The sequence below is a fragment of the Bactrocera dorsalis genome, chromosome 1 (assembly GCF_023373825.1).
Source record: "Bactrocera dorsalis isolate Fly_Bdor chromosome 1, ASM2337382v1, whole genome shotgun sequence".
Lineage (NCBI taxonomy): Eukaryota > Metazoa > Arthropoda > Insecta > Diptera > Tephritidae > Bactrocera > Bactrocera dorsalis.
The window spans coordinates 39008939-39036472 of record NC_064303.1 but is presented as its reverse complement, the minus strand read 5'-3'; the positions used below and the strand labels follow the sequence as shown (position 1 = coordinate 39036472).

The 27534-nt window shown below is 37.3% G+C and overlaps 1 protein-coding gene across 3 annotated transcripts in view; it reads right to left on the bottom strand.

Moving 5' to 3' along the window:
- The window catches only part of LOC125780341 (opioid-binding protein/cell adhesion molecule homolog), a 120077-nt gene that overhangs the window by 49696 nt on the left and 42847 nt on the right, over positions 1-27534 (bottom strand). For all 3 annotated transcript variants that reach the window (XM_049462554.1, XM_049462551.1, XM_049462552.1), the window contains exon 3: positions 543-614. In XM_049462554.1, the coding sequence (XP_049318511.1) occupies positions 543-614 (72 nt within the window). The remainder of the gene's footprint in view (positions 1-542; positions 615-27534) is intronic.

Here is a 27534-nt window from a genome sequence, read left to right as displayed (position 1 = left end):
GCTTGAGAAATTTCGTCTCACCCTCCTTATAGCCTAGACCTCAACCTTTCAGCTTGCCACTTTTATGGTCGATGCAGAAAGCCATCACTGGTTCACATCAGAACAGGATATCAAAAGTTGGCGTAACTCAATATTGAACGCCAACCCGGCACATTTTTTTTTTGCAGACAAAATGGAAAAATTTAGGTACTGATTTTATTTTGCTGGGAAATATTTTATGGAATCATGTGAGCCTTGATACAGAATAAGTTTAGTTTTCAAAGTGTCTAGCGACAAAATATCAGTTCTGCAATATTATGTTAAAATTATCTTAATATGCTAACTTTCATCAGTAATATAACCACTTAGAGCCAAAATATCTAAGCTAACAATATGAACTAAGCTAGCTTTGATTACTGTTCCAAATTTTCATTCTCCATTTTCATAAAATGTTCTTTTTAACATATATGTAAAACTCATACCATATTACCTAGAGCTGAAGGACAATAATGCTTTATGGTTTAAATTGAAATACAATTTTGTCGCTTATTCATCATACTCACCTTTATCAAGTAATAAATTCGTAGATGCGTCATCTCTAATATCCTCGAGCAACTCTTCATGTTTTTTCATTTCTAAAGTAGATAATTGAAGCCAGTGAAGTCATGACAATACCATGTCGATGACAAAGCAATCAAAAGTGCATCATTAAAAGATGACAACAGGATTGTTGAGATGACATACATAGGTTAGTTGTCACAAGCACACCAGTTTAAAGTGGATGTTGATCAATTAATGAAAATAGAGCATATATAAGAAAAAACAAGTTTATTAAATTAGTCCATGTTTCTACGTATGCATATATAATTCAAATGAAATGAATTGATGCAAGCTAATATGATAACCTCTTTTTCTCCATTTAGAAATATGTTTCAAGCCAAAGCAGTCAATTTTTTAAAGGCTATGAGTAAATGAGTTAAGTCCTGATGTAATCTGGGTTTCCTGCAATAATTTTTCTAGCTAGGAACTTATTAAATTTTATATTCGCGCTTAAACTTTCACCTCTGAATTTCTTAGGGAATTAATTATAATTTATTTGCATATAAGCTCTAGTAAAAAAAAATATTATACATTGCAAGATGCAGATAACTTAAGGCGTCTATTGAAAAATATGATATTTGATCTACTGGGACTAATATCAAAGACGTACAACTATATTTTACCTTATCGAAATTAATATCATATTATTATAACATATATATTTATAATCCCATAATAGCTACAAAACTATATACCTGAACAATGTCAAATAGTTTTAAATTAATGCACTTATATCTCATAGATTCTCATAGATTTGTAACTCAATCAATAAATATTAAAAGAGACAGCAGTAATAAATGTGTCCAAAACTATAAAGCTACACGTAGAAAGTCATGCAATAAAAACAGTAAAGGCTTTGGGAAAAGTGTAATTTACGGTTTAACAATAAGAGCGATATGATTTCTAAAAAACACACTCATTTTTAATTTATATATATTTTTAAAGTTATTCAAATATTTTCCATTTAATTGAAATCCAATCAATATAATTAAGTTCTGAATACACCCTGAAATCTAAAAATTGCTGTCTTCAGCAAACTTTCCTCAACAGCAACATAATTTTCATTACTTCAATCGGTTCTTTGTGTTATTGGTACTTCAACATTATGGAAGAAAAATTACATGTGGCCATTATTACGACCACAAAATGAGTAAAAGTTGTTATTTTTACAAAAAAATTGAATAATTTGGAAACGTTATTCTTGCATATACTTACTTGTATATTAACAGGATAAAATTATAGACATTACTGATCACAATAAAAAAATTATAGATCATGGTATATTAGAAATCATATCGTTCCTATTAAAAAAACGGTATATACAGAATTTAGTGACCACAGGTTCAACATAAACGTAATCACCGGTAGTGGTGAAGATAAAAGTAATTTCAGTTTTTTATGCAGGATAAGCTGGTATATTGGGAAGTCCGTTCAACTAGCAAACTCAAGTGATTCCCCACCTAGAGCAAAAAGCAGACTGGCTCGTGTCAACTCATACATGTGAACTTAGGTATATAGCTTTTGTGCATTGAAGGACATTTGTGCCGAGTGAAAACATTGCATATACGGACAATGCAGCAGAGTACAGCAAAAATTATCTGTAAAATGAGAGACAAGAAAACGAAAGACTGCTCACATTTGAGCTATATGTGTGTATGCCAGGAAGGCTTGCAGTTTATGCTAACGATTCTGTTAACAATGAAGCGTTTCGTCTTGTATTCTTCTTGTAGCAGAAAATTCTCGTTGTGAACATATGTCCTCGTACATGTAGTACGGTATTTTTACATTCTTTTACTATAAATATGACTCCCAATGAAATATCAACGCGCAGCAAGTGGTTACGTAGTAGGGTGGGTCGATTCCGGCCTTTTTTTGATTCGGGATTTCTAATAGTGCGGAAAAGTTGCCTTAGTACTTCCTGATTCCAATGCAACTTTTTGTTTTGAGATCGGATTGCATCTTCAACCCCAACTCCGGCCTTGAAATTTCGGAAATTCGCCTCAAATCGTGAAATTGTCTACCTAGCGCCTGAAATACGCATCTCATGGCAAAATGTATAAAACAAAAGTTATTTGTCACGTCATTTGCTACCGAAATGGACGTAGGACGAACCGTTCCCGAGATACGAGCGAAAAGGCGGCGCGCCACAGTGTAAGGTGAAAATTGTTGCAGCTCTAAGCTAACCTGTATTGGTCACCCAGAACCCACTGCGTGGAGGTGGCTGCTCTTCGGGTTCCTCCCAAGCCCAACCCAACCAACCAACCATATGTCAGGCTTGTTTTAGTCTGAATCTGTGTCAAATTTTTTGATAAAATCAGATTTTGTACTAAACTTTGGCACTTGTTGCCTAGATTTCAGTGTAGAGCGTATAAAACGATCACGAGATTGGGGGCCAATAACTTTAGAAGATGCCTCTGTCACCAGTTTGACGGTTCTCTCGACTGCCACGGTTGAGAGGGGAATTCACTAAATTTCCATACCTCTGCAGTGTCTCCCGACAGCCCTTTTATGAGTTCTTCGTTAGAAACTGAACAAAGAACTGGTGGAACAGTCAAGGTAATAGTCTTCCAGTTAATCATATCGTAATAATTATTAGCTTTGAAATTCCGCTTTGGCACTTTATTACATCTAAGCCTTCCATTTACAGTGTCAGACTCTGCTTCTCTGGCTGCAAGGGCCAAATTTCTGACTTCTATCCGTTCGTCAGTCATTATACTAAGGAGAATGTTTTCTGGAAGAGCAAAGAAAGCATTCTGTTGAATGGATGAATCTCGATCTTTGAATTGCAGCATAGAAATGGCGCGAGCCCTCTTTGATTGAACTGTTGAATCTTATTGAGAACCACAAAGGTGAGTAAACTGTAAGTATGTACTTGACCAAAATCTTTATTTCCTTTGTTGGTTTGTCAGTAGAAATGTATAATCTCAGAATTCTATTTGCACAGGTGAGCCAGCGAGATTTGCACATGTTACCTGGATGCATCGACGCTAAATCTGAGGAACATTGACCGGAAATAACAGCTTCTGATATTTTATAGAGATAAGCTTGGTCTGTGCTAAGTTGGGTCGGATTAATAACCTCAGAAGGTAATTGGCAGGATGGAAAACTTTCAAATTTGACAACAGGCAACTTCTCACAATCAGGAAGCAGTTTACCTATGTCGCCAGAGAATGTATTTGGACTTTTTGAGACACCATCTATGTGTTCGAAAAGAGCACGAAATGGAAGTTCCTTGAAATGTTGAAGACAAACAGCCCACTTTAGTGGCCTACCTACTCTTTCTTCTGGTTTCCGAAAGATTCCACCTTTCCAACCTGTGTTTGTGTTGGAGCCATCAGCACCGACAATTTCTAGATGTTCCACATCAACTGAATTGTCTTGTAAATGTTGCCATATAGCTTGCGTCTCATCCTCAGCTGACCCGGAAGGAGAGTAAATGACAAAGTAATGACAACCAGGTTCCGCTATAAGAGAAATATGTTCCTCTTTGACAGTGTCGCGGTAGTACTTTTCACCTTCGCTGACTTGTGTAAGTGTATTGTCTTTGCGACCGTCAAAATACAGCCCATATACAGAGTCAATACTTTCGGTGTTTTGGAGCTTAACTCCAACACTTTTTTTGCCCGACTAATCTTGCATTTGTCAGTGACAAAGCTAGCCTGATCCTCTATTATCAAATCTGCTTTTTTGACGTCCAAAAAAGCAGATAAAACAATCAAGGCCGCTGCTCTATTACTTACTCCAAATCTTTGGGCAGCTAAAGCAGTGTGTTCTAATACCAGTGTGTTTTGTTTGGTTTTAGAGGATGGAAGAGAAAATTCATCAGGATCGTTTTTGGAAGAATCCATGTGCGACGCACCTACATTGTTGTCGTCTGTCTGAGAGTCTGGCTGATCTGAATGGTTACGTGTTCTAGCTGATACTTTTCTGGTAAGTGGTGATGTTGAATGACGTTTTGAAAGCTTTTCTTTACGTTCATTTTTTTTTGTAATCTTTTTTGTTTTAGGTAGATCAACACTTCCAATGCGACCAATTCTTCTGGTTCTCTGGTCCAAGAGAAATGGTTGTTCATTGATAGGAACTTTCCTTTCCTTTGGACAAGTGCAAGAAGAAAAATAAATGCATTTATAAGCAGCGATGTCAAATAATTTTCCGGCAGAAGAGACAAAGTCGTCTCTTTTAGAGCTCAAACCTATTGGGTTCCTTAAAAACATTTGTTTAAGAGTCAGAAATTTCTTATGGTATGTGGTGAGCATTTGTACAACTCTGATGTGTGAAACTGTCGGAATAGATGACTTTTTGAAAGTATTTTCAACCTTTTTTGCAACTATTTCTGTAACCTTTTTACTCCTAGGTTCATAGTTGTCGCCTCGGAGTCGCCCTATACGAAATCTTTCAAACTGATAACACAAAAGAACATTCTGGTAAGTAGGTAACTGGGACTCAGAGAGATTGTACGGATATATGACAAACACAGGACATTTCTGTCTAAATTTAAATTTTAATTTATATAGAGTTCTGTGTTCTGTTGAGAGAATATAAGTGAAGGAACTCGATGAAAAAATATTTATGTGGAGACCAGTCCGAACGTGTCGTATGGCGCAGGGAAATGAATGTAAGTGATAGAACTCGGCGAAATCACCAACAAGAGTGAAGGAACGCGATAAAAAAATATTCGTGTGGAGACCTATCCGAACGTGTCCTTTAGCGTAGGTGAATGAATGTGAGTAATAGCATTCGGCGAAATCAATGTCAAGAAGTGTGGCCGCAAGTCGATTTTCACCTTGCGCTGTGGCGCGCCGCATTTTCGCTCGTATCTCGGGAACGGTTCGTCCTACGGCCATGATCACACATACCATTTCGGTAGCAAATGACGTGATAAATAACTTTTGTTTTATACATTTTGCCATGAGATGCGTATTTCAGGCGCTAGGTAGACATTTTCACGATTTGAGGCGAATTTCCGAAATTTCAAGGCCGGAGTTGGGGTTGAAGATGCTATCCGATCTCAAAACAAAAAGTTGCATTGGAATCAGGAAGTACTAAGGCAACTTTTCCGCACTATTAGAAATCCCGAATCAAAAAAATTCCGGAATCGACCCACCCTATTACGTAGGCACTGAACTTAATTGACCTTGACATTTTATGAGAAAGAATTTACCGTTATATGTTGAACAGTAAATAGCATGAGTCGGAGAGTATCCATACAATTTATATGGTAATTAGTATGATTTGGAAACAAACAATAGTTACTTAAAATATATTGTTAAGAATATTTAAGAGTTAATTGCTAATTATGATGAATTTTGGTATGGATGTCTTTATAATGCTCTTTTTTAGTTCCTTGTAGAATTTAATTCCCTTATTCGGACCCAATCTAATAAAAAGGTTCATTTGACAGAGTCAAAACAGTTCCCAGTTCCCGTTCCCACGACAGCCAGTTCTAAGTAAACGGAACGGACCCGAAATTTTATCCAGCCAATGACTGTCAACTCGACAACTTGCCTAGAAATTACTTTAGGAATGTTTTTTTCAACTACAACGGCAACAGAGTCAAGGCTTCAGGCTATAACTTAAAACTTTTTTTACACTTACGAGTCTGTTCTGTTATTTGCACCCCGATCATATTAATTGGATTGAAATTTTACAAGAAAATTTTGTTTGTTTATAACGGGTGATTTTTTTGAGGTTAGGATTTTCATGCATTAGTATTTGACAGATCACGTGGGATTTCAGACATGGTGTCAAAGAGAAAGATGCTCAGTATGCTTTGACATTTCATCATGAATAGACTTACTAACGAGCAACGCTTGCAAATCATTGAATTTTATTACCAAAATCAGTGTTCGGTTCGAAATGTGAAAATCCGCTTTTTTATCGACAAATTTTGTTCAGCGATGAGGCTCATTTCTGGTTGAATGGCTACGTAAATAAGCAAAATTGCCGCATTTGGGGTGAAGAGCAACCAGAAGCCGTTCAAGAACTGCCCATGCATCCCGAAAAATGCACTGTTTGGTGTGGTTTGTACGCTGGTGGAATCATTGGACCGTATTTTTCAAAGATGCTGTTGGACGCAAACGTTACGGTGAATGGCGATCGCTATCGTTCGATGCTACAAACTTTTTGTTGCCAAAAAAATGGAAGAACTGAACTTGGTTGACATGTGGTTTCAACAAGATGGCGCTACATGCCACACAGCTCGCGATTCTATGGCCATTTTGAGGGAAAAACTTCGGACAAACAATTCATCTCAAAGAAATGGACCCGTAAGTTGGCCACCAAGATCATGCGATTTGACGCCTTTAGACTATTTTTTGTGGGGCTACGTCAAGTCTAAAGTCTACAGAAATAAGCCAGCAACTATTCCAGCTTTGGAAGACAACATTTCCGAAGAAATTCGGGCTATTCCGGCCGAAATGCTCGAAAAAGTTGCCCAAAATTGGACTTTCCGAATGGACCACCTAAGACGCAGCCGCGGTCAACATTTAAATGAAATTATCTTCAAAAAGTAAATGTCATGAACCAATATAACGTTTCAAATAAAGAACCGATGAGATTTTGCAAATTTTATGCGTTTTTTTTTTTTAAAAGTTATCAAGCTCTTAAAAAATCTCCCTGTACAATGCAGAATTACATGTGCATACGAATATACAGCAAAAATGCGTAAATATTTTTCATTGCACGATTTGAATGCTACTAGTGGCAATGAGGCGGAAAAAAAAGCTTGGTTGTCGTATTTTTGGAAACAAACAAACCAAATAGATAAGGCACAACCAAATTAAGCTTATGTGCAGATGCAATATTTCGTTTGTTTAAAGACTGATTTTTTCAGTTTCCTCGTTGCTCCATGCTGACTGATTTTTGTTTTAGTTTTGGCAGTTGTGGTAGGAAATAACTTGATTGACGCTCTATTTTCCAGATATGTCCTCAGCTTCAGTCACATTGCAAAAACCAAATCCTTCGCATATCGCTTGCATACACATAGACCGAATAATAGCATACCCTAAGGCGTAAAAACACACACTCGCCTTTATCATAAGAGGAATAGCAGCTTCTGGAGTCAAAATTGTCCAACACTAAGTGTAGCCAACAATTGAGGAGCAAAGCAAATATGTGTGCTGAGAGCGTGTGCACATGGCTTGCCTGTGTTAAGAGTTCCAATGGCAAATGAAATGATCACATGATTGAGAAAAATTTTAACTTCAACTGATATGTGTTTATGTCTAGAAAAATATTTGTTGTTAAAAACTTTAAATAAAGCTTGGTTAATGTTGCCTTTTTAAATCCTGATTTCCATTTTGCATTACAAATGTCAGTAAATAAGAAACAAAGTAACATGTTTATTTATAACAACAAATTTGATTTAAAAAATAAATATATGTTAAAATAAAAAAAGATAGAAAAAATATATTTAATTTCAAAAAAAAAACCCTTTTTATGAACATTTCTTTTATAATTATTAAGTTAACAATGTCATCTTTAGGACTAGCATAGTAAATTGTCAGTATATGGCGATCCCATCAACTTTGCAATCTAAATTTAGATCCTGTTGGAACAGTTTATAAGTTTGTCAGAATATTTAGCAAAATATCTTCATAATTGTGTGATTTACTATAAGAAATTTTGGACTAACAACATAAAATTTTTCAAGCTTCAATTTCCAGGACAGTAATAGTTTTAAAATCTGTATCTTTCACAAATGGCCTAAATTGAGAGCAATGAAATACAGAGAAAGATCTCCTTGCGGATAGCTCTTATTACCCGACAGCTCTCTTCAGCGGACAAATTTCTTGGTCCCAAAATTTTTTCAGTAAGGAATCATGCTCCCTTAAACGAATGTTCTCTTGGACGGACACGGACACTTTTTTTATTACGAAATATCTCCCATGAGCGGACAACTTTCTCTTCAACTTCACCATTTGTCTTGCTTTATCCAGTTTTGAAATCATTGGTCGGTAAACACATACAACCGTAATTTAGAGTTCGTGAGGGTGAGTTGCTCTCTTTCCTCTCCGAAATTGTTATACAGTGTTTCATAACGATGTACAAATTTAAAAACAAGCACAGAAAAAATCATATTCCCATACTTCATCAAACATTTTGCTTCTCACTGTCGTGGCTAGCAACACGCGTAAGATAAGTAATAGCCCTGACAGACGATTAATAATACGCATTAAGGAGCATTAGCGTTCCTTAGCATTAAAATTTTATGGTGACAGACGGCAGACTTGTGCATTTAGACAGCTGATTGTGAAATTTGTTTATTTATATAAAAAAAAAAGTGAAATAAAAATGAATAAGAGAAATTATTAATAGAAATTTTGGTATTTTTGGAAAATTAATATAAATTGAAAGAAAAACTAAGTTTATTATTAACTACGTTCAAAGATAATAGAGTGAAATTAAAAGCAATAATTAATTGTAATGCGAAAAAAGTGTGCGAAAAAGTTAAGAATATTGGAAAAATTAATAGCAAACTGCGCGTTGTTTATTTCTTCCCATCTAAAAATATTAAAACTTGTTTTTGTTATAATAATATACTTGCACATAATTTAATTAGCAATATAAATCTGCTTACGTTTGATGCTGTAAACGCAAATGAGGCGGCAGACTTCAAGCGACATCTGTCAAAAAATAGTAAAAATCGGCGATTTTTGAGCAATGTTGCCTACTCAAATTTGGTAAATTCAGCTAAATGCACGAAATACTTGTGCATTACAAATTTGTAGTGGTCGGCCATCAATTCATTCTTACAATTTTCTTAAGGTTTAACATCGGAAAAACGCAATATGGAGCAATTATCAAAAATAAAGAAGATATCAAAGCTAAATGGAAGTGTGGGTTTAATATTAACCAAAAAAGAATTTTCCTCACATCTAAGGGCTCCCAGATCTTTATAACTGGTTTACTGCAGCAAGAAGCAAAAATATCCCTCTTTACCAGTCGATTGGAAATCGAACAAAAAGGCGTGGTTGACAACAGAAACTATGAGAGAGTGGTTACGACTACTTGACACAAAAATGAAATCTCGCAACAGGAATATTATTTTATGTTTAGATAATGCTCTCTCATCCCAGAGATATCTGCCCGACAAACATAAGGAGTATTCTCTTGCTCTTGCAAAACCCGGTGCACGGTGCAAGAATTGCAGATTTACAACGGCACAACAACAAACACACGCAGAAAAATATTTGCAAGGGCTGTAAAATATGTCAGACCAAAACCCATGTATATTTGCGTGCAATGTCACTTTATTTTTGCGTGACCAATTTTTTGCAACCCTGTTGTAGTTGCCATTTTACATAAAGTCATATTTTGACGTTAAATTGTTGAGGAAGGTAAGTTTTAAATAGATTTTATAATTTTTATTTAAATTACAAAGATTTGTTATAGTTTTTTTTGTTAAAAATGTATGCAGAAGGTGCGCCAATTCACAATAGCCATGCACAATAGTCATTTACAATAAATTGACTGATCAGTCGCTCATATATCACTAGATTCTGCAATGGGTGCTCTCGTGCCCTTGTATATTTTGGTGTAGTATTTTTGCAATCTGCAATCTTGCAAGAGCAAGAGAATACCCCTATAACTTTATATTGTTGCATATCAACAACTAACATCGCTAGAGATTCGTCTTGTGGAAAGTGATTGGGCGGACATCTCCCTTAGGATTAAGAGAGCTTTAACGGTATTCCACCTTTCAACTTTTGCATACAGAATTTCGCCCAAACGGCGCACAATACTTAAATAGTATTCCTTGTTGACAGTTTGGCCGATGGAAAGCAATTTGGAATGCACCACACTACAGTTATCGAAGACACCTGTCAACATAACCTTGATTTTTGACCGGCTCTAACGTGTTTTTTTCGCCTTCGGACCACTTTTGCCACGATATTTGGCCGATTGATCATCTGTTTCCTGGTCGTAAGCATAAATCCAAAACACTTCGTCAGTTTTATGACATCCTGGTAGTCGGAATGCATTGTTTTATAGACGTTAAAGTGCCAAGTTTTTTCGAAAGAACTGAGTGATTTTGAAACCAATTGTGCGATAACTTTTCTAAGACGCAAATGATCTTTCAAAATTGTTTTCACCTTCCGATATTTCAACGATGTCACTAGTTCCTTTATATTACTGAAGTGTTGATCATGAGTTGATGTCGATGGTCACCCAGGTTCTATAGTACCATGTCAATGTATTCTCGTTCCTCTTTGAATATTTTGTACCAATCAAAACCTCTTGTTCGTGATAAACAATTATCGCCGACAGTCATCGACTGCCACTCGACGCATACGGTTGTTCTCTCAGTGTTTTCGGTGTCTACTTTATACAGCGCGCCTACGAGCTAATTCCCAAATATTTGGTGGTAAGTGCGATAGACACGAATAAACCTCTAAACAAATACTCCTGTTTCGCAATCCATAAGCTCTGAAATAATAAAAATCAGCGAGCTACGGGACGGAAACCTACTTCTTCTTGTGAAAAACAACATTATCGCCAAAAAGTTCACGTCTAAAAAACATCTATTAGGAATTTGCAACGTTAAAATTGACTTACACAAAAATCTGAGCTCTAGCAAAGGAACCATTTACGCTCCTTGCTTAAATGACGTTTCTGACGTAGAAATAGTTGAAAATCTGAAGGAACAGGGTATTTCGTCCATCTACAAATTCCCCAAGTATGTAAATGGTCAATCTGCTCCGAGCGGAGTAGTTCTTCTTACATTCGACTTGTACTACTTACCGGAACAAATCGACATCTCGTGGTACAAAACAAAAGTAAGACCTTACTATGCTAATCCCATGAGGTGCAAAAACTGCCAAGTTCTTGGTCACACCAAAAAACGTTGCAATAAGCCCGCTGTATGTGACACATGTGCTTTGCCACCCCACCCTCCGCCATGCACCCGTTCCTTTTGCGTAAATTGCTCAGGCAATCACTCATCTTCCAGTAAAGAATGCCCGAAATTTGAAGAAATAAAAAAAATAATCACTATCCAAACAGACAACAAATGCTCATATCGCGAAGCAGTAAACATAAAGGGTGATTTTTTAAGAGCTTGATAACTTTTTAAAAAAAAAAAACGCATAAAATTTGCAAAATCTCATCGGTTCTTTATTTGAAACGTTAGATTGGTTCATGACATTTACTTTTTGAAGATAATTTCATTTAAATGTTGACCGCGGCTGCGTCTTAGGTGGTCCATTCGGAAAGTCCAATTTTGGGCAACTTTTTCGAGCATTTCGGCCGGAATAGCCCGAATTTCTTCGGAAATGTTGTCTTCCAAAGCTGGAATAGTTGCTGGCTTATTTCTGTAGACTTTAGACTTGACGTAGCCCCACAAAAAATAGTCTAAAGGCGTTAAATCGCATGATCTTGGTGGCCAACTTACGGGTCCATTTCTTGAGATGAATTGTTGTCCGAAGTTTTCCCTCAAAATGGCCATAGAATCGCGAGCTGTGTGGCATGTAGCGCCATCTTGTTGAAACCACATGTCAACCAAGTTCAGTTCTTCCATTTTGGCAACAAAAAGTTTGTTAGCATCGAACGATAGCGATCGCCATTCACCGTAACGTTGCGTCCAACAGCATCTTTGAAAAAATACGGTCCAATGATTCCACCAGCGTACAAACCACACCAAACAGTGCATTTTTCGGGATGCATGGGCAGTTCTTGAACGGCTTCTGGTTGCTCTTCACCCCAAATGCGGCAATTTTGCTTATTTACGTAGCCATTCAACCAGAAATGAGCCTCATCGCTGAACAAAATTTGTCGATAAAAAAGCGCGAAACACATTTCGAACCGAACACTGATTTTGGTAATAAAATTCAATGATTTGCAAGCGTTGCTCGTTAGTAAGTCTATTCATGATGAAATGTCAAAGCATACTGAGCATCTTTCTCTTTGACACCATGTCTGAAATCCCACGTGATCTGTCAAATACTAATGCATGAAAATCCTAACCTCAAAAAAATCACCCGTTACATAAATTGCAAACTCCGCCAACTTTTACTTCTTCATCTCCCTCATTATCTAACATATTAAACAACTCAACCAACAAAGACAATGACAATAACAAGAAAACAACAACCCAACTTGAAATTCACACAGTTACTCCCTCTCTCAACTCAAATAATAACATAGAACCAAAGCCAAAAGAAACAAATTCACCAATCTCAACAAACAACATTTACTCATTAAACTCATTACCAACCTCAACGGCAGTCGATGACCTTCCACGACGACTCTCGGCTACACTTCAACGATCCCACTCATTTCCAACTTTATTACTCACCTTAACAACTCAACCTCCCACTCACCCTCCGCTCCCTCTGCACAAATAGATACTCTCAGTTCTAAATAGACTGCGTATTCTTCAATGGAATTTGAAAGGTCTATTAACAACTACGCTGACCTTAATCTCCTTATCAATCAATTTTCACCACACATTATCGCACTACAAGAAACACACCTCCCCGCTAATAAATCAGCTTACACTCCCAACAACTACGTAGGTTACTTTTATAATCTCCCCCGCAATAAAACAGCTAAACAAGGAATAGCCATTTTTATAAAAAAATCTGTTATACATAAACAAATTTCTATTTCCTCAAAATTCTTAACTGAGAAAGCTGATTGGGCTAAGTGTTGTGCACTTAAAACCTCTTTTATTCTAGAAAAAGCTATATCCAGCAACATAAACGCGGAAGCATCCACTATAAAATCTTTTATACTCTCAGCTGCACACTTAGCCATTCCCCAAACTAATACTAAACAGTTTTCCACAAAGCTTCCATATTGGTCTAAAATGTTATATGTGTTAAGAAATAGAAAACAAACGTTATGGGGTACCTACAAACAGAACCGAACAATCAACAACTTAATGCAATACAAAAAAGCCAATGCCACTTTTCGAAAGGAATTAAAAAATGCAAAAAGACAATCGTTTGTAAAATTTACAGCTAACATAAAGCCTACCTCTAGTCCTAAAAAGGTTCGGTCGGATATAAAAGCTCTGTCGGGCGCATCTCAACACCATAAAATCGATTTTATCGACTCTACACAAGGCCCTATCTATGACCCCAAAGAGATTGCTGAACACTTTGCAAGTTCATGGTCTAATGCTTCTCATAATTCTAATTTCCACATAGATTTCAACTCTCTCAGTAATATAATTATTCCTTAAACCTACCACAACCCGTCACCTTGCCCTACTGCTTCCCTAATCGAATCAGCAATCTCACTTCACGAATTCGACTCGACTATTTCTACTATGTCGGGTAGCTTTCCAGGCCCGGATAAAATACCCTTCTCCCTCCTCAAAAACCTTCCTTATACCCTTAAACTCCGACTCCTATCCTTGTATAACAGAATTTTTGACAAAGGCACCCTTCAACAAGATTGGAAAAAAGCTGCTGTTATACCTATTCCCAAATCTAACAAAAACAGCCCTTCCGTCCCCAACTTTAGATCTATATCCCTAATACCCTATATATCTAAGGTGCTTGAAAAAATTATATCCGTGAGAATTATGTGGTACGCCAAGAAAAAAGGGTTGATAAGCTCTAACTAGTTCGCATTTCAAAAAAGTCTCGGTGTCATCGACCCACTTCTGTATTTTGAACACTGTGCTTCGACAACGCTCTCCACAAGAAACCACCTGTCCGTCCTTAGTCTAGATTTTGAAAAGGCTTTCGACAGAATTGGTGCACATATAGTTTTACGAGAATTCGAACGATGTTGCGTTGGAGACAAAATCTACAGTTTTGTTAGAGCCTTTCTCCTGAATCGTAAAATTTTTGTCAGCGTAAATAATCAAAACTCTAACATATACCCCTTGCACAACGGCGTGCCACAAGGCTCACCTCTTTCATTCACCTTATTTATAATTGCTTTTAATAAACTCAGCTCCCTATTATCCCAATACGATACGGTTGAGCATTTAATGTACGCTGATGACGTTCTAATATTTTCCGCTCTCAAAGACCTTACACTAATGAAAGAAACTTTCACGAGATTTCTAGATGACATATTCAACTGGTCAAAAACTTCTGGATGTAAAATCTTAGCTAACAAAAGCTCAACCTTCCACATCCGTAGAAAACATAAATGCACCTTTCCTATCCTATCCCTTTCTAATACCCAAATAAAAAACTAACTTACAAGGAACATTGTAAATATGTTAGAATAAATTTAATATCTAGACTTAACATTATTAAGTATTTATCATCTAAGCACTGTCATATGTCAAATCTTGTAAATATTGTAAAAGCACTGATGTTATCAAAAATTGATTTTGGACTCGCGATATATGGACACTGCGCAAAATCCCACCTCGCATGCATCCAAGCGCCTTACCACACAGCAGTAAGAAGAAGCATACGCGCGTTCCCCACCTCTCCGATCAGAGCCGTTTTAGCCGAAGCAGTCCTACCGAGCATCCAGCAAAGAACTAAATATAATACCATGATGCTTCTACCTAGGATTCTCCATAATAGGAGCAAAACCTTTTTCAACATCCTCGAGACGTCTACAACTAGGATCAAATCGAACAAACAGTCTACCCTCATGCTATGCATAGCCCTGATCAACGACCTCAATTTAATATCCAAACCCGAATTGCTCGTCGAACCTGACCATCCACAATGGTTGACTCCCAAACATTCTTTTATAAACACTCTGTCAAAGCACCAGAAACTAAAAACCAGCTCCAATGAATTTTTTCTGCTCTTCAACGAGACTATTGAGTCTTATAAACCAGAATGGGAACCCATATATACCGGCGCACAGTGGGCGATTGGGCCTCGCTAGCGGAATTTAATTCAAATTTTCAAATTTGAAAAAGCGTTAATTTTTTTCACAAATCGATAAAAGATGCTTTGATTAGATTTTTGCGGTTTATTATAAGCTCTACGATCAGCTGATCATCAGCTATGAGCTGTCAAACACAAAATATGTTTTAGCAAGTGCTTTACAATATTTTTTCTTTGTTGTGCGCATTGATTTCGAGCTCCTTGGAAATTTACAATTTTTACTTGTTTTATTAAAAGTGTGGCTTTTTATAAACTTAAAGGTATGTATTACATAAAAAATCAGTGTTTGTGACCGGTCTGTAAATGTGTTGTTCATAAAACGTAGTGGTAATTAAGTGTATTAACAACTAGCCCGCACTAGCGTGCACCTGTCGTTCGTGGAGTAGAAGTTACAACATTCGCACGGATTAGGTCTAACTCTTTTTTTAGCTGGAAGTATGAGTCATTGTGCGTCCAAAATGTGTAATATGAACTGCTATTACCTGCTAACCTTTAAATCATGGCACTTTTTAGGAACAGTGTCGGTAGCAAAACGAGTACTTTTTAGTATGGCATGAAGAAGCGATCCCAACCAAGAAGTTTCTCACCATGGAAAACTTTGTATTTGGTACTGTCCTCAAAAACCTTAAATATACTCGGGAGGAGCAGTACGAGATTGGCAAAAAGCTGCGAAGTTTTACTAGTAAGCTTGTAGAAAAGTAGAAAAAACTGTAGAAGAAATAAGGGTTTTTTTGAAAACAAAACCAGGAATGGCTAGATACGCCGTTAGTATTGATTGAAAGATCATCTTCCGAAATTATTGGACGTCCACAAAAAGATATTTCGGAGTGTTGCAAAAAATCACAAGTTAAGAAATTGTCAGGCGTTACTGAAGATGTGCCATCAGAAGCATTGTTGGTAGCTGCAAGCTGCAGCTTGTATAAAGGTGGAAAACGCAGTGCTTCACAGGTGGTGTCAATGCTAAACGCCGACGAAGAGTTTAGTGGTAAGATTTTGAAAACTATGAGTACCTCTCAGCGTCTACCGACAAAACTTTCTGATGAAAAAGCACTGGCGCTATTTGTAGATGTTGGACATACCAAGTACACATGGAATTTGTCAATGAGAGCCGCTAAAAACGCCGATATATATTCATGCTACGACAAACTGCGTTCTGCGAAAAAAAAGGTTTCCTTCTGTCATCACGGTCACTGATCATTTCGCTGAAGTACCATTACAAAGCTTAGTAGCCCATACGATTGCTAGGATTATTGAAGCATACCCAGAAAGTTTTCAAAACTATATTGAAAATAACAATAACACCCAATTAACTGCTACCTACAAATGGGGTTGTGATGGCAGCAGCGGCTATTCTACTTACAGGCAAAAATTTAATGACTTCAATGGAGAGATGATAGATCAATATTTATTTTCAATTTGTATGGTACCATTGATAGTGCAGAAAGGATCGATAGTTTTATGGAAAAACAATCGGCCTTCTTCTACCCGATATTGTCGACCCATTAAATTACTTTGCGAGAAAGAATCGGCATAAAGATATCATAAATGCTTTATTAGTTTCGTCTGACCCTTTGATATCTTTATTGTCAAATGGGTCTTCAATTTCGACTGCAAAAAATATTATTATGAACGATGATGTTAAGAGCTTGCTTTTAATGAAGCATCTAGATATGCCTGATTCTGATTCCGAAGATTCCGAAGATAATTTTGATTTATAAAATGTGTTTATTGAAGGTAAAAAAAAATTTTGAAATTAAAAAAAAAATAAAAAAAATTAAAAAAAAATTTAAAAAATTAAAAAAAAAATTTAAACAATTTTTTTTTCTTAAAAAATTCTATAATTTTGTTCTGAGCTGTGAAAAAAAACCGTCTGAATATATCTTTTTTCGTTTAGAAGTTATTAATTAAATGCCGCTAACGAGGCCCAATCGCCCACTGTGCGACGGGTCGAAAACGGATACTACTACCACGTTTGCAGTGTCAAACGATCAGGGTGTCGCTATTACTATCGGTGCTTTGCCAACATATTGCTCGGTTTTTACAGCAGAAGCTGCAGCAATTTACGAAGCAGTTCTATTCGCCTCATCAACAGGAGAAAAACATATAATATGTAGCGATGTTAAATCAACCATTGATGCACTTCAAAACTCAGTAAATAATTCATGGCTAATACAGAATATACGCGACAAACTCTTCCATCATGAAAACAGCATAAAAATAATGTGGGTACCAGGGCATGCTGGTATAAAAGGCAATGAGACAGATAAACTTGCAAAAGAAGGTAGTAGAGAGCCGTTGGTGTTCTTTCCTCACTTTACTACTAAAGTCATCAAAGAACATGTAAAAAATACTGCCATCATATGCATCTCCGAGATTGGACTAGCTACCAACATCACTACAGAGATAAAAACGAAACAGGTGTAAAACCTATCTACCCATCGGACTGCTCATGCCACAACATCAAAACGTTCACTCGTCTTAGAATAGGCCACACTACAAGAACTCACAGCCATATTCTTAACGGTACTGATCAACCAAGCTGTCACCATTGCAACGCTCCCACCCAATCAGTCATTCACCTCGTCGATGAATGTCCTGCACTGCATTTATTAAGGAAATCAACCTTTGGGAATAAGAGACCTTCCGACCTTCTCAAAGCAACATATAGCGATAACATCAGTGCCATTAATAAATTTCTTAAATTGTGTAACATCAAAGACATATAACACCACATACAACTACCTTCTACCAACTACCGAAGGCCCTGGTAGCCAGTGCTGATTCCTACAAGTGGATTAATTATTTATAATTAGTTCTCTTTTAAATAAATAAATAAATAAATAATTATCACCGAAAGTATTTTGCAACATTGGGAACGTTTTTTTGTTTTCATATATTGAAAATCGATGGCTAAAGTCTAGGCAGGAATGTGTTGTGTCTTCTTTGACATTTTTTAACTGCTATAATATTTCTTAATTATAATTTTTTGCCATTAGGTATAGGAAATCACTGTAATAAGAGGTATCTGTTGGTTGAATTTTTCTAAGAGTGGCTATAAGGACGTCTAACAATGACGTTAAAAATAAACAAAAGCTTACAATGGTAGGAAGTGCGTGAACAAAGTTGCTTCAAAATTATAACCGCACTCAAAATACTCAAGAACCAACAAAAGGTGGTTTTCAAAATCGTCTTCTTCTTTACAGGCTTACGCGATTATAGCCGAGTTGACAACAGTGCGTCAGTTGTTTCCTCTTTTCGCTACGTGGCGCCAATTGGATATTCCAAGCGAAGCCAGGTTCTTTTCCACTTGGTCCTTCCAACGGACTGCAGGTTTTCCTCTTCCTCTGCCTCCTACTGCGTCGAATACTTTCCGAGCTGAAGTGTTTTCGTCTTTTAATTCGTTGAACTATGTCAATGTGATATTCGCCGTGGCAAATGCGCACAGGACCATAGATCTTTCGCAGAACTTTTCTCTCGAAAACTCGCAGTCTGGAGAAAGCAGAACTAACGGCGCGGGTGCTTAAGCTGATGATGTCTGCTGCAGGAGAAAATTATTCGAGCTGCTGAACTTAATCGAGCAGGTACAATCTTTTATAAGAGTGTACAGCTGGCGTATGCCGATGATATTGATATCACCGGCCTCCACACCCGCGCCCTTAGTTCTGCTTTCTCCAGGCTGGGTCAGTGAACGAGGGCAAGACGAAATATCTCCTGTCATCAAACAAACAGTCATCACACTCGCGACTTGGCTCTCCATCACTGTTAACAGTCATAACTTTGAAGTTGTAGATAACTTCGCCGATTTAGGAACAGGTGCTACTTCGGACTGAGTAGGCAATTGAATAAAGTCCTCTCTTGACGAACAAAAACCAAACTCTATAAGTTACTCATAATTCCCGTCCTGAGTCGACGTTACCAGTTTTCGAGAGAAAGGTTCTGCGAGAGATTTATGGTCTTTGCGCGTTGGCCACGGCGAATATCGCATTCGATGGAAAGATGAGCTGTACGAGATATACGACGACATTGACATAGCTCAGCGAATTAAAAGACAGCGGGTACGTTGGGAAGGTCATGTTGTCCGGACGAAAACACTCCAGCTCTGAAAGTATTCGACGCAGTACCCGCAGTAGGAGGCAGAGGAAGAGGAAGATCTGCAGTCCGTTGCAAGGACCAAGTGGACCTGGCTTCGCTTGGAATATCCAATTGGCGCCACGTAGCGAAAAGAAGAAACGACTGCGGCGCTGTTGTTAATTCGGCTATAATGGCGTAAGGGGTGTTTACGCCAATAAAGAAGAAGAAGAAAGTCGCAGTGATAAGGTGCAATCAGCTTGTTGACGGTGGGCTTTAATCTTTCACACAATACGCTCGATAGAACCTTATACGCGTTGTTGAGGAGGCTTATTCCACGGTAGTTGGCACAGATTGTGGAGTGTCCCACAGAGAGAGCACACTTAAATTCCAATCGCAGGGGCATGCTTTCGTCCGATCATATTTTACAAACAAGCTGATGCATGCTCCTTATTCTCTTCTCTTCTCTTCTCTTCTCTTCTCTTCTCTTCTTCGACGCCATGTTTGAATAGCTCGGCCGACAATACTTCGACCACCGCCGTTCTTCAGGCTATTCGGACTTGTTCATGATCGGGCAATGGAACTTATGCTCCATCGTCATCGATAGTGGAATCGGGTTCGCCTTCTCCTGGCATCGGTGACTAGATCACCTTTGGGGGTTCTACAAGAGTGTGCTCTTGTCTTCAAACCTTCTGTTAGTGGCCGCATTTCTTCGTAGAATATTCGAGCATTACCCCTGCCGGCCAGCTTGTCAAGCTCGTAATGGTCGATCGTAATTGTGCGAGGTAGGCACTCTGTTTTATCTCCGCGTCAACACGGCATTCCTCGTCGTACCAGCTGTTCTTTTGCATTTTCCGAAAACCAATGGTTTTTATTGTAAGGAGTTTGAAATGTCGTCCCACAGTTCCCTTATACCAAGTTGTTGACGAGTGCTCTTAGAGAGCAGGAGTGCAAGCCGAGTAGAAAATCGTTCGGCTGTCTGTTGTGATTGCAGCTTCTCGACGTCGAATCTCCCTTATGTTTGTTAACGTGCGTTTTTTGTTGCACAGAGGCGGGTGCGAATCTTGACTGCAATAAGGTGGTGGTCCAAGTCGATGTTGGGATCTCGGAGCGCACGCACATCTAAACCACTGGAGACGTGTCTTCCGTCTTCTTCTTAATTGGCGGAGACACCGCTTACGCGATTATAGCCGAAGTTTTCATTGGGTGTTTTTTTTTTACGTGGCGGGTCCCAAACCTAGCGCACAACCCTATGTAGGGGATGTTTCGCCTTCTCACTTTAGTTTGCCTTAAAACGCATGTTCTTAGTCTACCCAGAGGATACTTGGCCACAGACCGGAAGTCGTGAGCTGCTTGAGTCATATGTAAAAGAATCATTTCTGGCCACTCCCAAGTGAATGGCGATCAGAGAACTTTCCTCACTTGCGTGAACTTCTACACATGACCCCGTCTTCCGTCTACCACAACATAATCGATCTGGTTGGTGGATTTTCGATCCGGAGACAGCCAAGTGGCTTGCTGAATTTTCTTATGCTGGAATCTAGTACTACAGATAACCATTTTTCGGGCCCCGACGAAGTTGATCAGCCTCAACCCATTTGGAGATGTTTTGTCGTGTAGGCTGAATTTACCAACCGTAGTGCCAAAGATACCTTCTTTGCTCACCCTGGCGTTAAAGTCACCAAGCACGATTTTGACATCGTGGCGGGGGCGGCCCATCTAAGTGCGCTCCAAGCGCTCATAGAAGGCATCTTTGGTCACATCGTCCTTCTCTTCCTTCAGGGTGTGTGCGCAAATCAGCGATATGTTGAAGAACCTCGCTTTGATGCGGATTGTGGCTAGACGTTTATTCACCGGAGTGAATGATAGTACTCGACGACGGAGTCTCTCTCCCACCACGAATCCCACACCAAGGGCCTACTCGTATCTGTCCTTATCCCGTCCATCGCATTTCTTGGACGGCGGTGATGTCAGCCTTTATTTTCACGAGGACATCAACCAGCTGGGCAGCAGCACATTCCCAATTAATAGACTGGATCTTATAAAATGCAAGTAAAAAACTTAATGTAACTAAAAAACATATGCTGAAATCACAAAGTACTAGTTGCTTTCGGCCCTTCTTCTTCTCTAGCAACCATAAATTTAACAGGGCAATCTCAATACCCTTGTGGTAACAGCTCTTTTCCAAGGAAAATACCTGAATATAGCCGAAATGGTTGATTCTAAGCCAAAGCAGGTGAGTTTATAAATATACATTTGAAAGAATTTCTAAAGCTTGGGGTATACTCTTTTATCTAGCGCTAAATTTAACTATTACTCTACTCCTGTATGAGCGACCAATACACAGTACACCACAAAAAAACAAATAGGGTTCTTATGATTTCTATGTGTTATTTCGACCAAGTAATTCTTATTAAGTCATTTTATGTCATTTATTTTTCTTGAGTTTCCTGATTTTGTCTTGAAACAACTTGACAACAAATGTCTAATCTGAGTGGTGCAGTAAATAACCAAAACTGTCGATTATGGTACGAAGAAAATCCACAAATTATTCATCAACAATCATTCCATTAACTAATTTGACAACTTTGTGTTTCTTTTCGCCGTAACTGGAAAAATTTGATGTTTCAACATCTGGTTCCAACAAGACTGGGCTACGAGCCTCATATGCAACTCCCGAATTATTGCGAGAAAAATTTGGAGTTGGACTTCTTACAGAATTCTTTATAGTCAGTAGTCTTTAGCAATATTCTAATCTTTATTTAGGCTCTAGAAGTCAATACTGAAGATGCTATTCATCACATATGACTGATTTATTGGAAAAAGTATTTGAAAATTAGGTTCATCGAATTCGTTTCTGCAAAAGAAATCGTTTAGACCATTTGAATGATGTTATATTCAGAACATAATTGTATCGATTGTATTTCACATTAACTAAGTAACATTTGACTTTCTTTAGCAACAATTCATATCACTTTTATTGGAAAATCCTATATATATTATATACAAGTATATATGTACATATGTATATAAGTCCGCGCACTTTATGAGAGATATACTATTAATTGTAGGAATTTAATAATATTTCGCTTCTAGTTGAAATATCTACAACTTCTTTCGACATATGCGATGCAACATTCTGTGCTCTTAAAAACCTAAATACAAAATTTATTTAAGAAAAGCATACATTTATTTATATGGTTACCAATATACTCGTACTTATACACAAATGTTCGAATATGAGAGATGGCGTATGTTTCTAAATACTAGTACTGTTCCTCCACTTGCCTATATTTTCGCATGTTTTAAAATGAAAGCTGAGAGCTTGCTTAGGTTAAAAACTTGCTTATAGAACAAAAACAGAAGCATCTGCGACTTTTGCAAAAACAATACAAACTTGAGAAATAACGGACACCCGAATATGTCTATATAAACAATAAATGTGTACATTTGTGTACCACTGTTAGTTTATAATCGGTTAGTTGCAATTCAAGCATGAAGAATAAATATTGGGTTGTCAAAAAGGTCTTGCGGTTTTTTATTGAATCAATTCGTGTGGCACCCATACATCGAGCTTTTTAGTGACTCCAAGCTTCTTAAATGGTTTATAACGGTTTGATGACTACTATGCCGGTCTCTTCCGACCGATTCACACTGTGAGATTTAATCAATCTGGCATCTCGAAATTCAAAAAAAAAATGTTTTCGTAACTCGCTCATATTTTTTTTTACGTGAGAAGAGACCCCAATTGTTACGAAAACAAACGCAAAAGAGAATAAAAAAATGTTATTGGCGTGATAATAGCTATCAAACACGTGCAATTGCATAGCATGCTACAATTGATTTGCAAGCTTGCATTGATTACAAAAGTTTGAGTAATCAGGTCGAAGTTGTGAGTGGTTTTTTTGGCCTAAAATATTTTTTGTATTGAAGGTTGTTATTTAAACTTAAAATTTTTATTTTATACAATATTTTTTTGCACTCAAGTAATTTGAAAAAATTGTTTTATAACCACCTGAAAGGTAAGACAAATTTTAAAGTTTTCAAATATTTGATAGACTAGAACTTCCAAGTCCCACGGAGTTCCGTATAGGAATGCCAGCAGAATCTTTGTTAATGTGCCCAAAACAAATTTAAAAAATAAAATCCTGCCCATTTTTTGCCTTTTTATACTCTCGCAACAAAGTTGCTAAAGAGAGTATTATAGTTTTGTTTACATAACGGTTGTTTGTAAGTCCTAAAACTAAAAGAGTCAGATATAGGGTTATATATACCAAAGTGATCAGGGTGACGAGTAGAGTTGAAATCCGGATGTCTGTCTGTCCGTCCGTCTGTCTGACCGTCCGTCCGTCTGTCCGTCCGTCCGTGCAAGCTGTAACTTGAGTAAAAAATGAGATATCATGATGAAACTTGGTACACGTATGTCTTGGCTCCATAAGAAAGTTAAGTTCGAAGATGGGCAAAATAGGCCCACTGCCACGCCCACAAAATGGCAGAAACCGAAATCCTATAAAGTGTCATAACTAAGCCATAAATAAAGATATTAAAGTGAAATTTCGCACAAAGGATCGCATTAAAGAGGGGCATATTTGGACGTAATTTTTTTGGAAAAGTGGACGTGGCCCCGCCCCCTACTAAGTTTTTTGTACATATCTCGGAAACTACTATAGCTATGTCAACCAAACTCTATAGAGTCGTTTCCCTTAGGCATTTCCATATACAGTTTAAAAATAGAAGAAATCGGATAATAACCACGCCCACCTCCCATATAAAGGTTATGTTGAAAATCACTAAAAGTGCGTTAAGCGACTAACAAAAAACGTCAGAAACACTAAATTTTACGGAAGAAATGGCAGAAGGAAGCTGCACACAGATTTTTTAAAAAATTGAAAATGGGCGTGGCGTCGTCCACTTATGGACCAAAAACCATATCTCAGGAACTACTCAACAGATTTCAATGAAATTCGGTATATAATATTTTCTTAACACCCTGATGACATGCACGAAATATGGATGAAATCGGTTCACAACCACGCCTTTTTCCAATGTAACGCTATTTTGAATTCCATCTGATGTCTTCCCTGTATAATATATACATTAGGAACCAATGATGATAGCGGAATAAAACTTTACGCAAATACGGTATTTGAGCTGAGGTATCCCTTGTGGAAAAATTGTCGTGATCGGACTATAACTTTTGAAGGTCCCTGATATCGAACACGAAGAACTCAGTGCCTAACCTAATTTTTCACCGAAAATATCGGTAAATCTCTCAGAATTTAATTCTAATTAATTTTACAACAAAAAAAAAAAATATGTAAATGACGAATAATGAAATCTATCTCGATTATCACTTTATCATGCGAGAGTATAAAATGTGCGGTGACACCCGAAGTTAGCCCTTCCTTACTTGTTTTAGTATGAGTGAAATATCGCGAGAGGAGCTATTTTGGATTTGGTTGAGCAAGGTGAAAAGCGAAAAAACAGAAGCGATCGAAAAGCACGTTATATCAATTTTTGGACCAGATGTTAACGATACCAAAATTAAAGATCGTATAAAAAAGCTTTGCTTCCAATTTCAATCGCGATGGAGCAAATCTCACCGTGATAAAGCAAGATTTGTGCATGACAATGCTATTTGGCAAAGTTCAAACATTTCTGCTGTTGATTTTGCTCTTGATCGCGCACCATCAGCTTCAAAACAAATACCTCAACGCGCAAGGCGAGAAAAAGAGTTTACTGAAAGTGCTTCGAGTACACAAAAACGGAAATGCAAAGAGTTAATATCAAATGTAGTTTCAGAACAATTACTATGGCTACCGCAATGTATCTGAGATCCTGTGGAAAAAGAGACTCAGCAAACATTGTCAAAGAGTTGTCAGCTTCATCCCCTACGAGAGGTACAGCTATAAAAAGAGGAAGGGTAAGCAGAAAAGAAAAGTCTTACACCAGATCAAGCACTGGCCATGATCTTAGACGAAAATTTATCAACTGAGCAATACCGTGGAATACGATTGCATACGATACCATACAGTCCGAAATTGTATCCATGCTATGACCTCGTTAAGCAATCAAAATTATTGTGCTACCCAAGCCTTGTAACTGTTACAGAAACATATGCCGAAATCAGTTTGCAATCCTTAATAGACCACACGGTGAAAAGATTAATAGATGTACAATATGAGGTTTTTAAGGATGAATTAAGCATAATAATAAAATGGGGATGCGATGGAGCTGAACAGAACCGTTACAAGCAAAAATTTTCGGATGACAACATGTCAGACGAAAGCATGTTTTCTGTTTCGATGGTGCCTCTTCAACTTAACTCTGGAGCTGAAGGAAGGAAACATATTTTTTGGCAAAATCCAGCTGCGTCTTCGACAAGATATTGTAAACCGATCAAATTTATTTTCACGAAAGAGACACGTGAGGTCAATAAAGCGGAAGTGGAGCATATTCGGCAGCAAATTTCTGTTTTTAAACTAACTAGCTTTGAGCTTCACGGTTATAGTTTCACGGTTAAAGCCAATTTATTCTATGTATGATTGACGGCAAAGTCTGCACCGCTCTTTCAAATTACACGTCGTCGCGACGAGGCGTGCTATTTATGTGGTGCAACTCCAAAAACTATGAACGACATGAATTTCTTATCACAGCGCGACGAAAATAAGGAGAGCGTTGCAAGAAGGAAGAAAAAAATACAAGACTGGTTTAGGAACGAAATGGGTCTTCTTGTGGATATGCCGAAACAGAAAACAGGAAACACAAATGATGGCAATACGGCCAGAAGATTTTTCAAAGAAGCAGAAAAGACATCGGATATTACAGGCATAAATGTCGATCTGATAAAGCGGTTTCCAGTAATACTTATTTGCATAAACAGCGGCTATTTTATCAATATAGATGCCTTCCAAAGTTTTACGTCAGAAGAGAACTTTATTTGAGTTTATATCCTTGGTACTATATGCCAGTAACTCTCCACAAAATATTGTTTCATGGAGGAGCTATCATTTCTTCATGCATTCTTCCCATAGGAAACTTTTCTGAAGAAGCGCAAGAAGCACGCAATAAAGAGTCGAGACAGTATCGCGAACTGTTCACAAGAAAAACGTCCCGAGTTGACACCAACATAGATTTATTGCAAAGGTTGCTTATCACGTCAGACCCTTTGATTTCAAGTTTACGTTTGCACCCAAAAACCAAGCGTTCTACTTTACCTTCTGAGGTCATTGCACTTCTATCTGACACCCAACTAAATGATGAATTTGATGATTTAGCATAAAAAAACTTTGCTTGCAGCTCTCTGGAATTCTTATTTTTGTATAAATTTCTTATTTTTTTTATTTCTACTTTTCGCTTTTTACTTTTGAATAATTTGTATATAATTTCTTTATTTTAGTTTTTGATGAATATCTTATTTTGAATATTTTCCATTCTTTTAAGAACTTTCGTTGAATGTTTTAGTTTTTCCTTTTTATTATGTTTTAGATATCAATAAATTTAACATTGAAACAACATTAACTTTTTATTTTTCTCATTTGCAAAGAATCATCGAAAACTAAAGTTCGAAACTTGAAGAATTTTATAGAAATGGCTGTATGTGGGTGCTTATATCAATATATCGACAAGTTTTAGTTAGAAGAGAAAAAAAGAAGAAATTTTGAATATAAATGTGTAAAAGAAATCTTTATATAAGGTATAAGGAGCTGAAGGAAGTTTTGGCCCATGTTATAAATATATATAGTATACACCATTGTCAGAGGATTAGCCCTGAATTTCAATTTAAAACGTCACAAATTTTCCGCCATTTTCGACCAAAAAGAATGACATCTACTAATTTTTTTCGTAATCGGTCAATTGAGCCCCAAGATATCGGATTTTACCAAAAAGTCCCACACACATTATTCAATTTTCACATGGGGTCCTATAAAGCTCTGTCATACCATATCGGAGGTAAAATTTAATATTTCTGGTATAATTAGTTATGTAACGGGTGGGCCATCTAACGTTTTAAATTTGAATAATCTATATTTCGACATTGGAAAGGTGAAATACCATTCGGAAAGTGACAGAT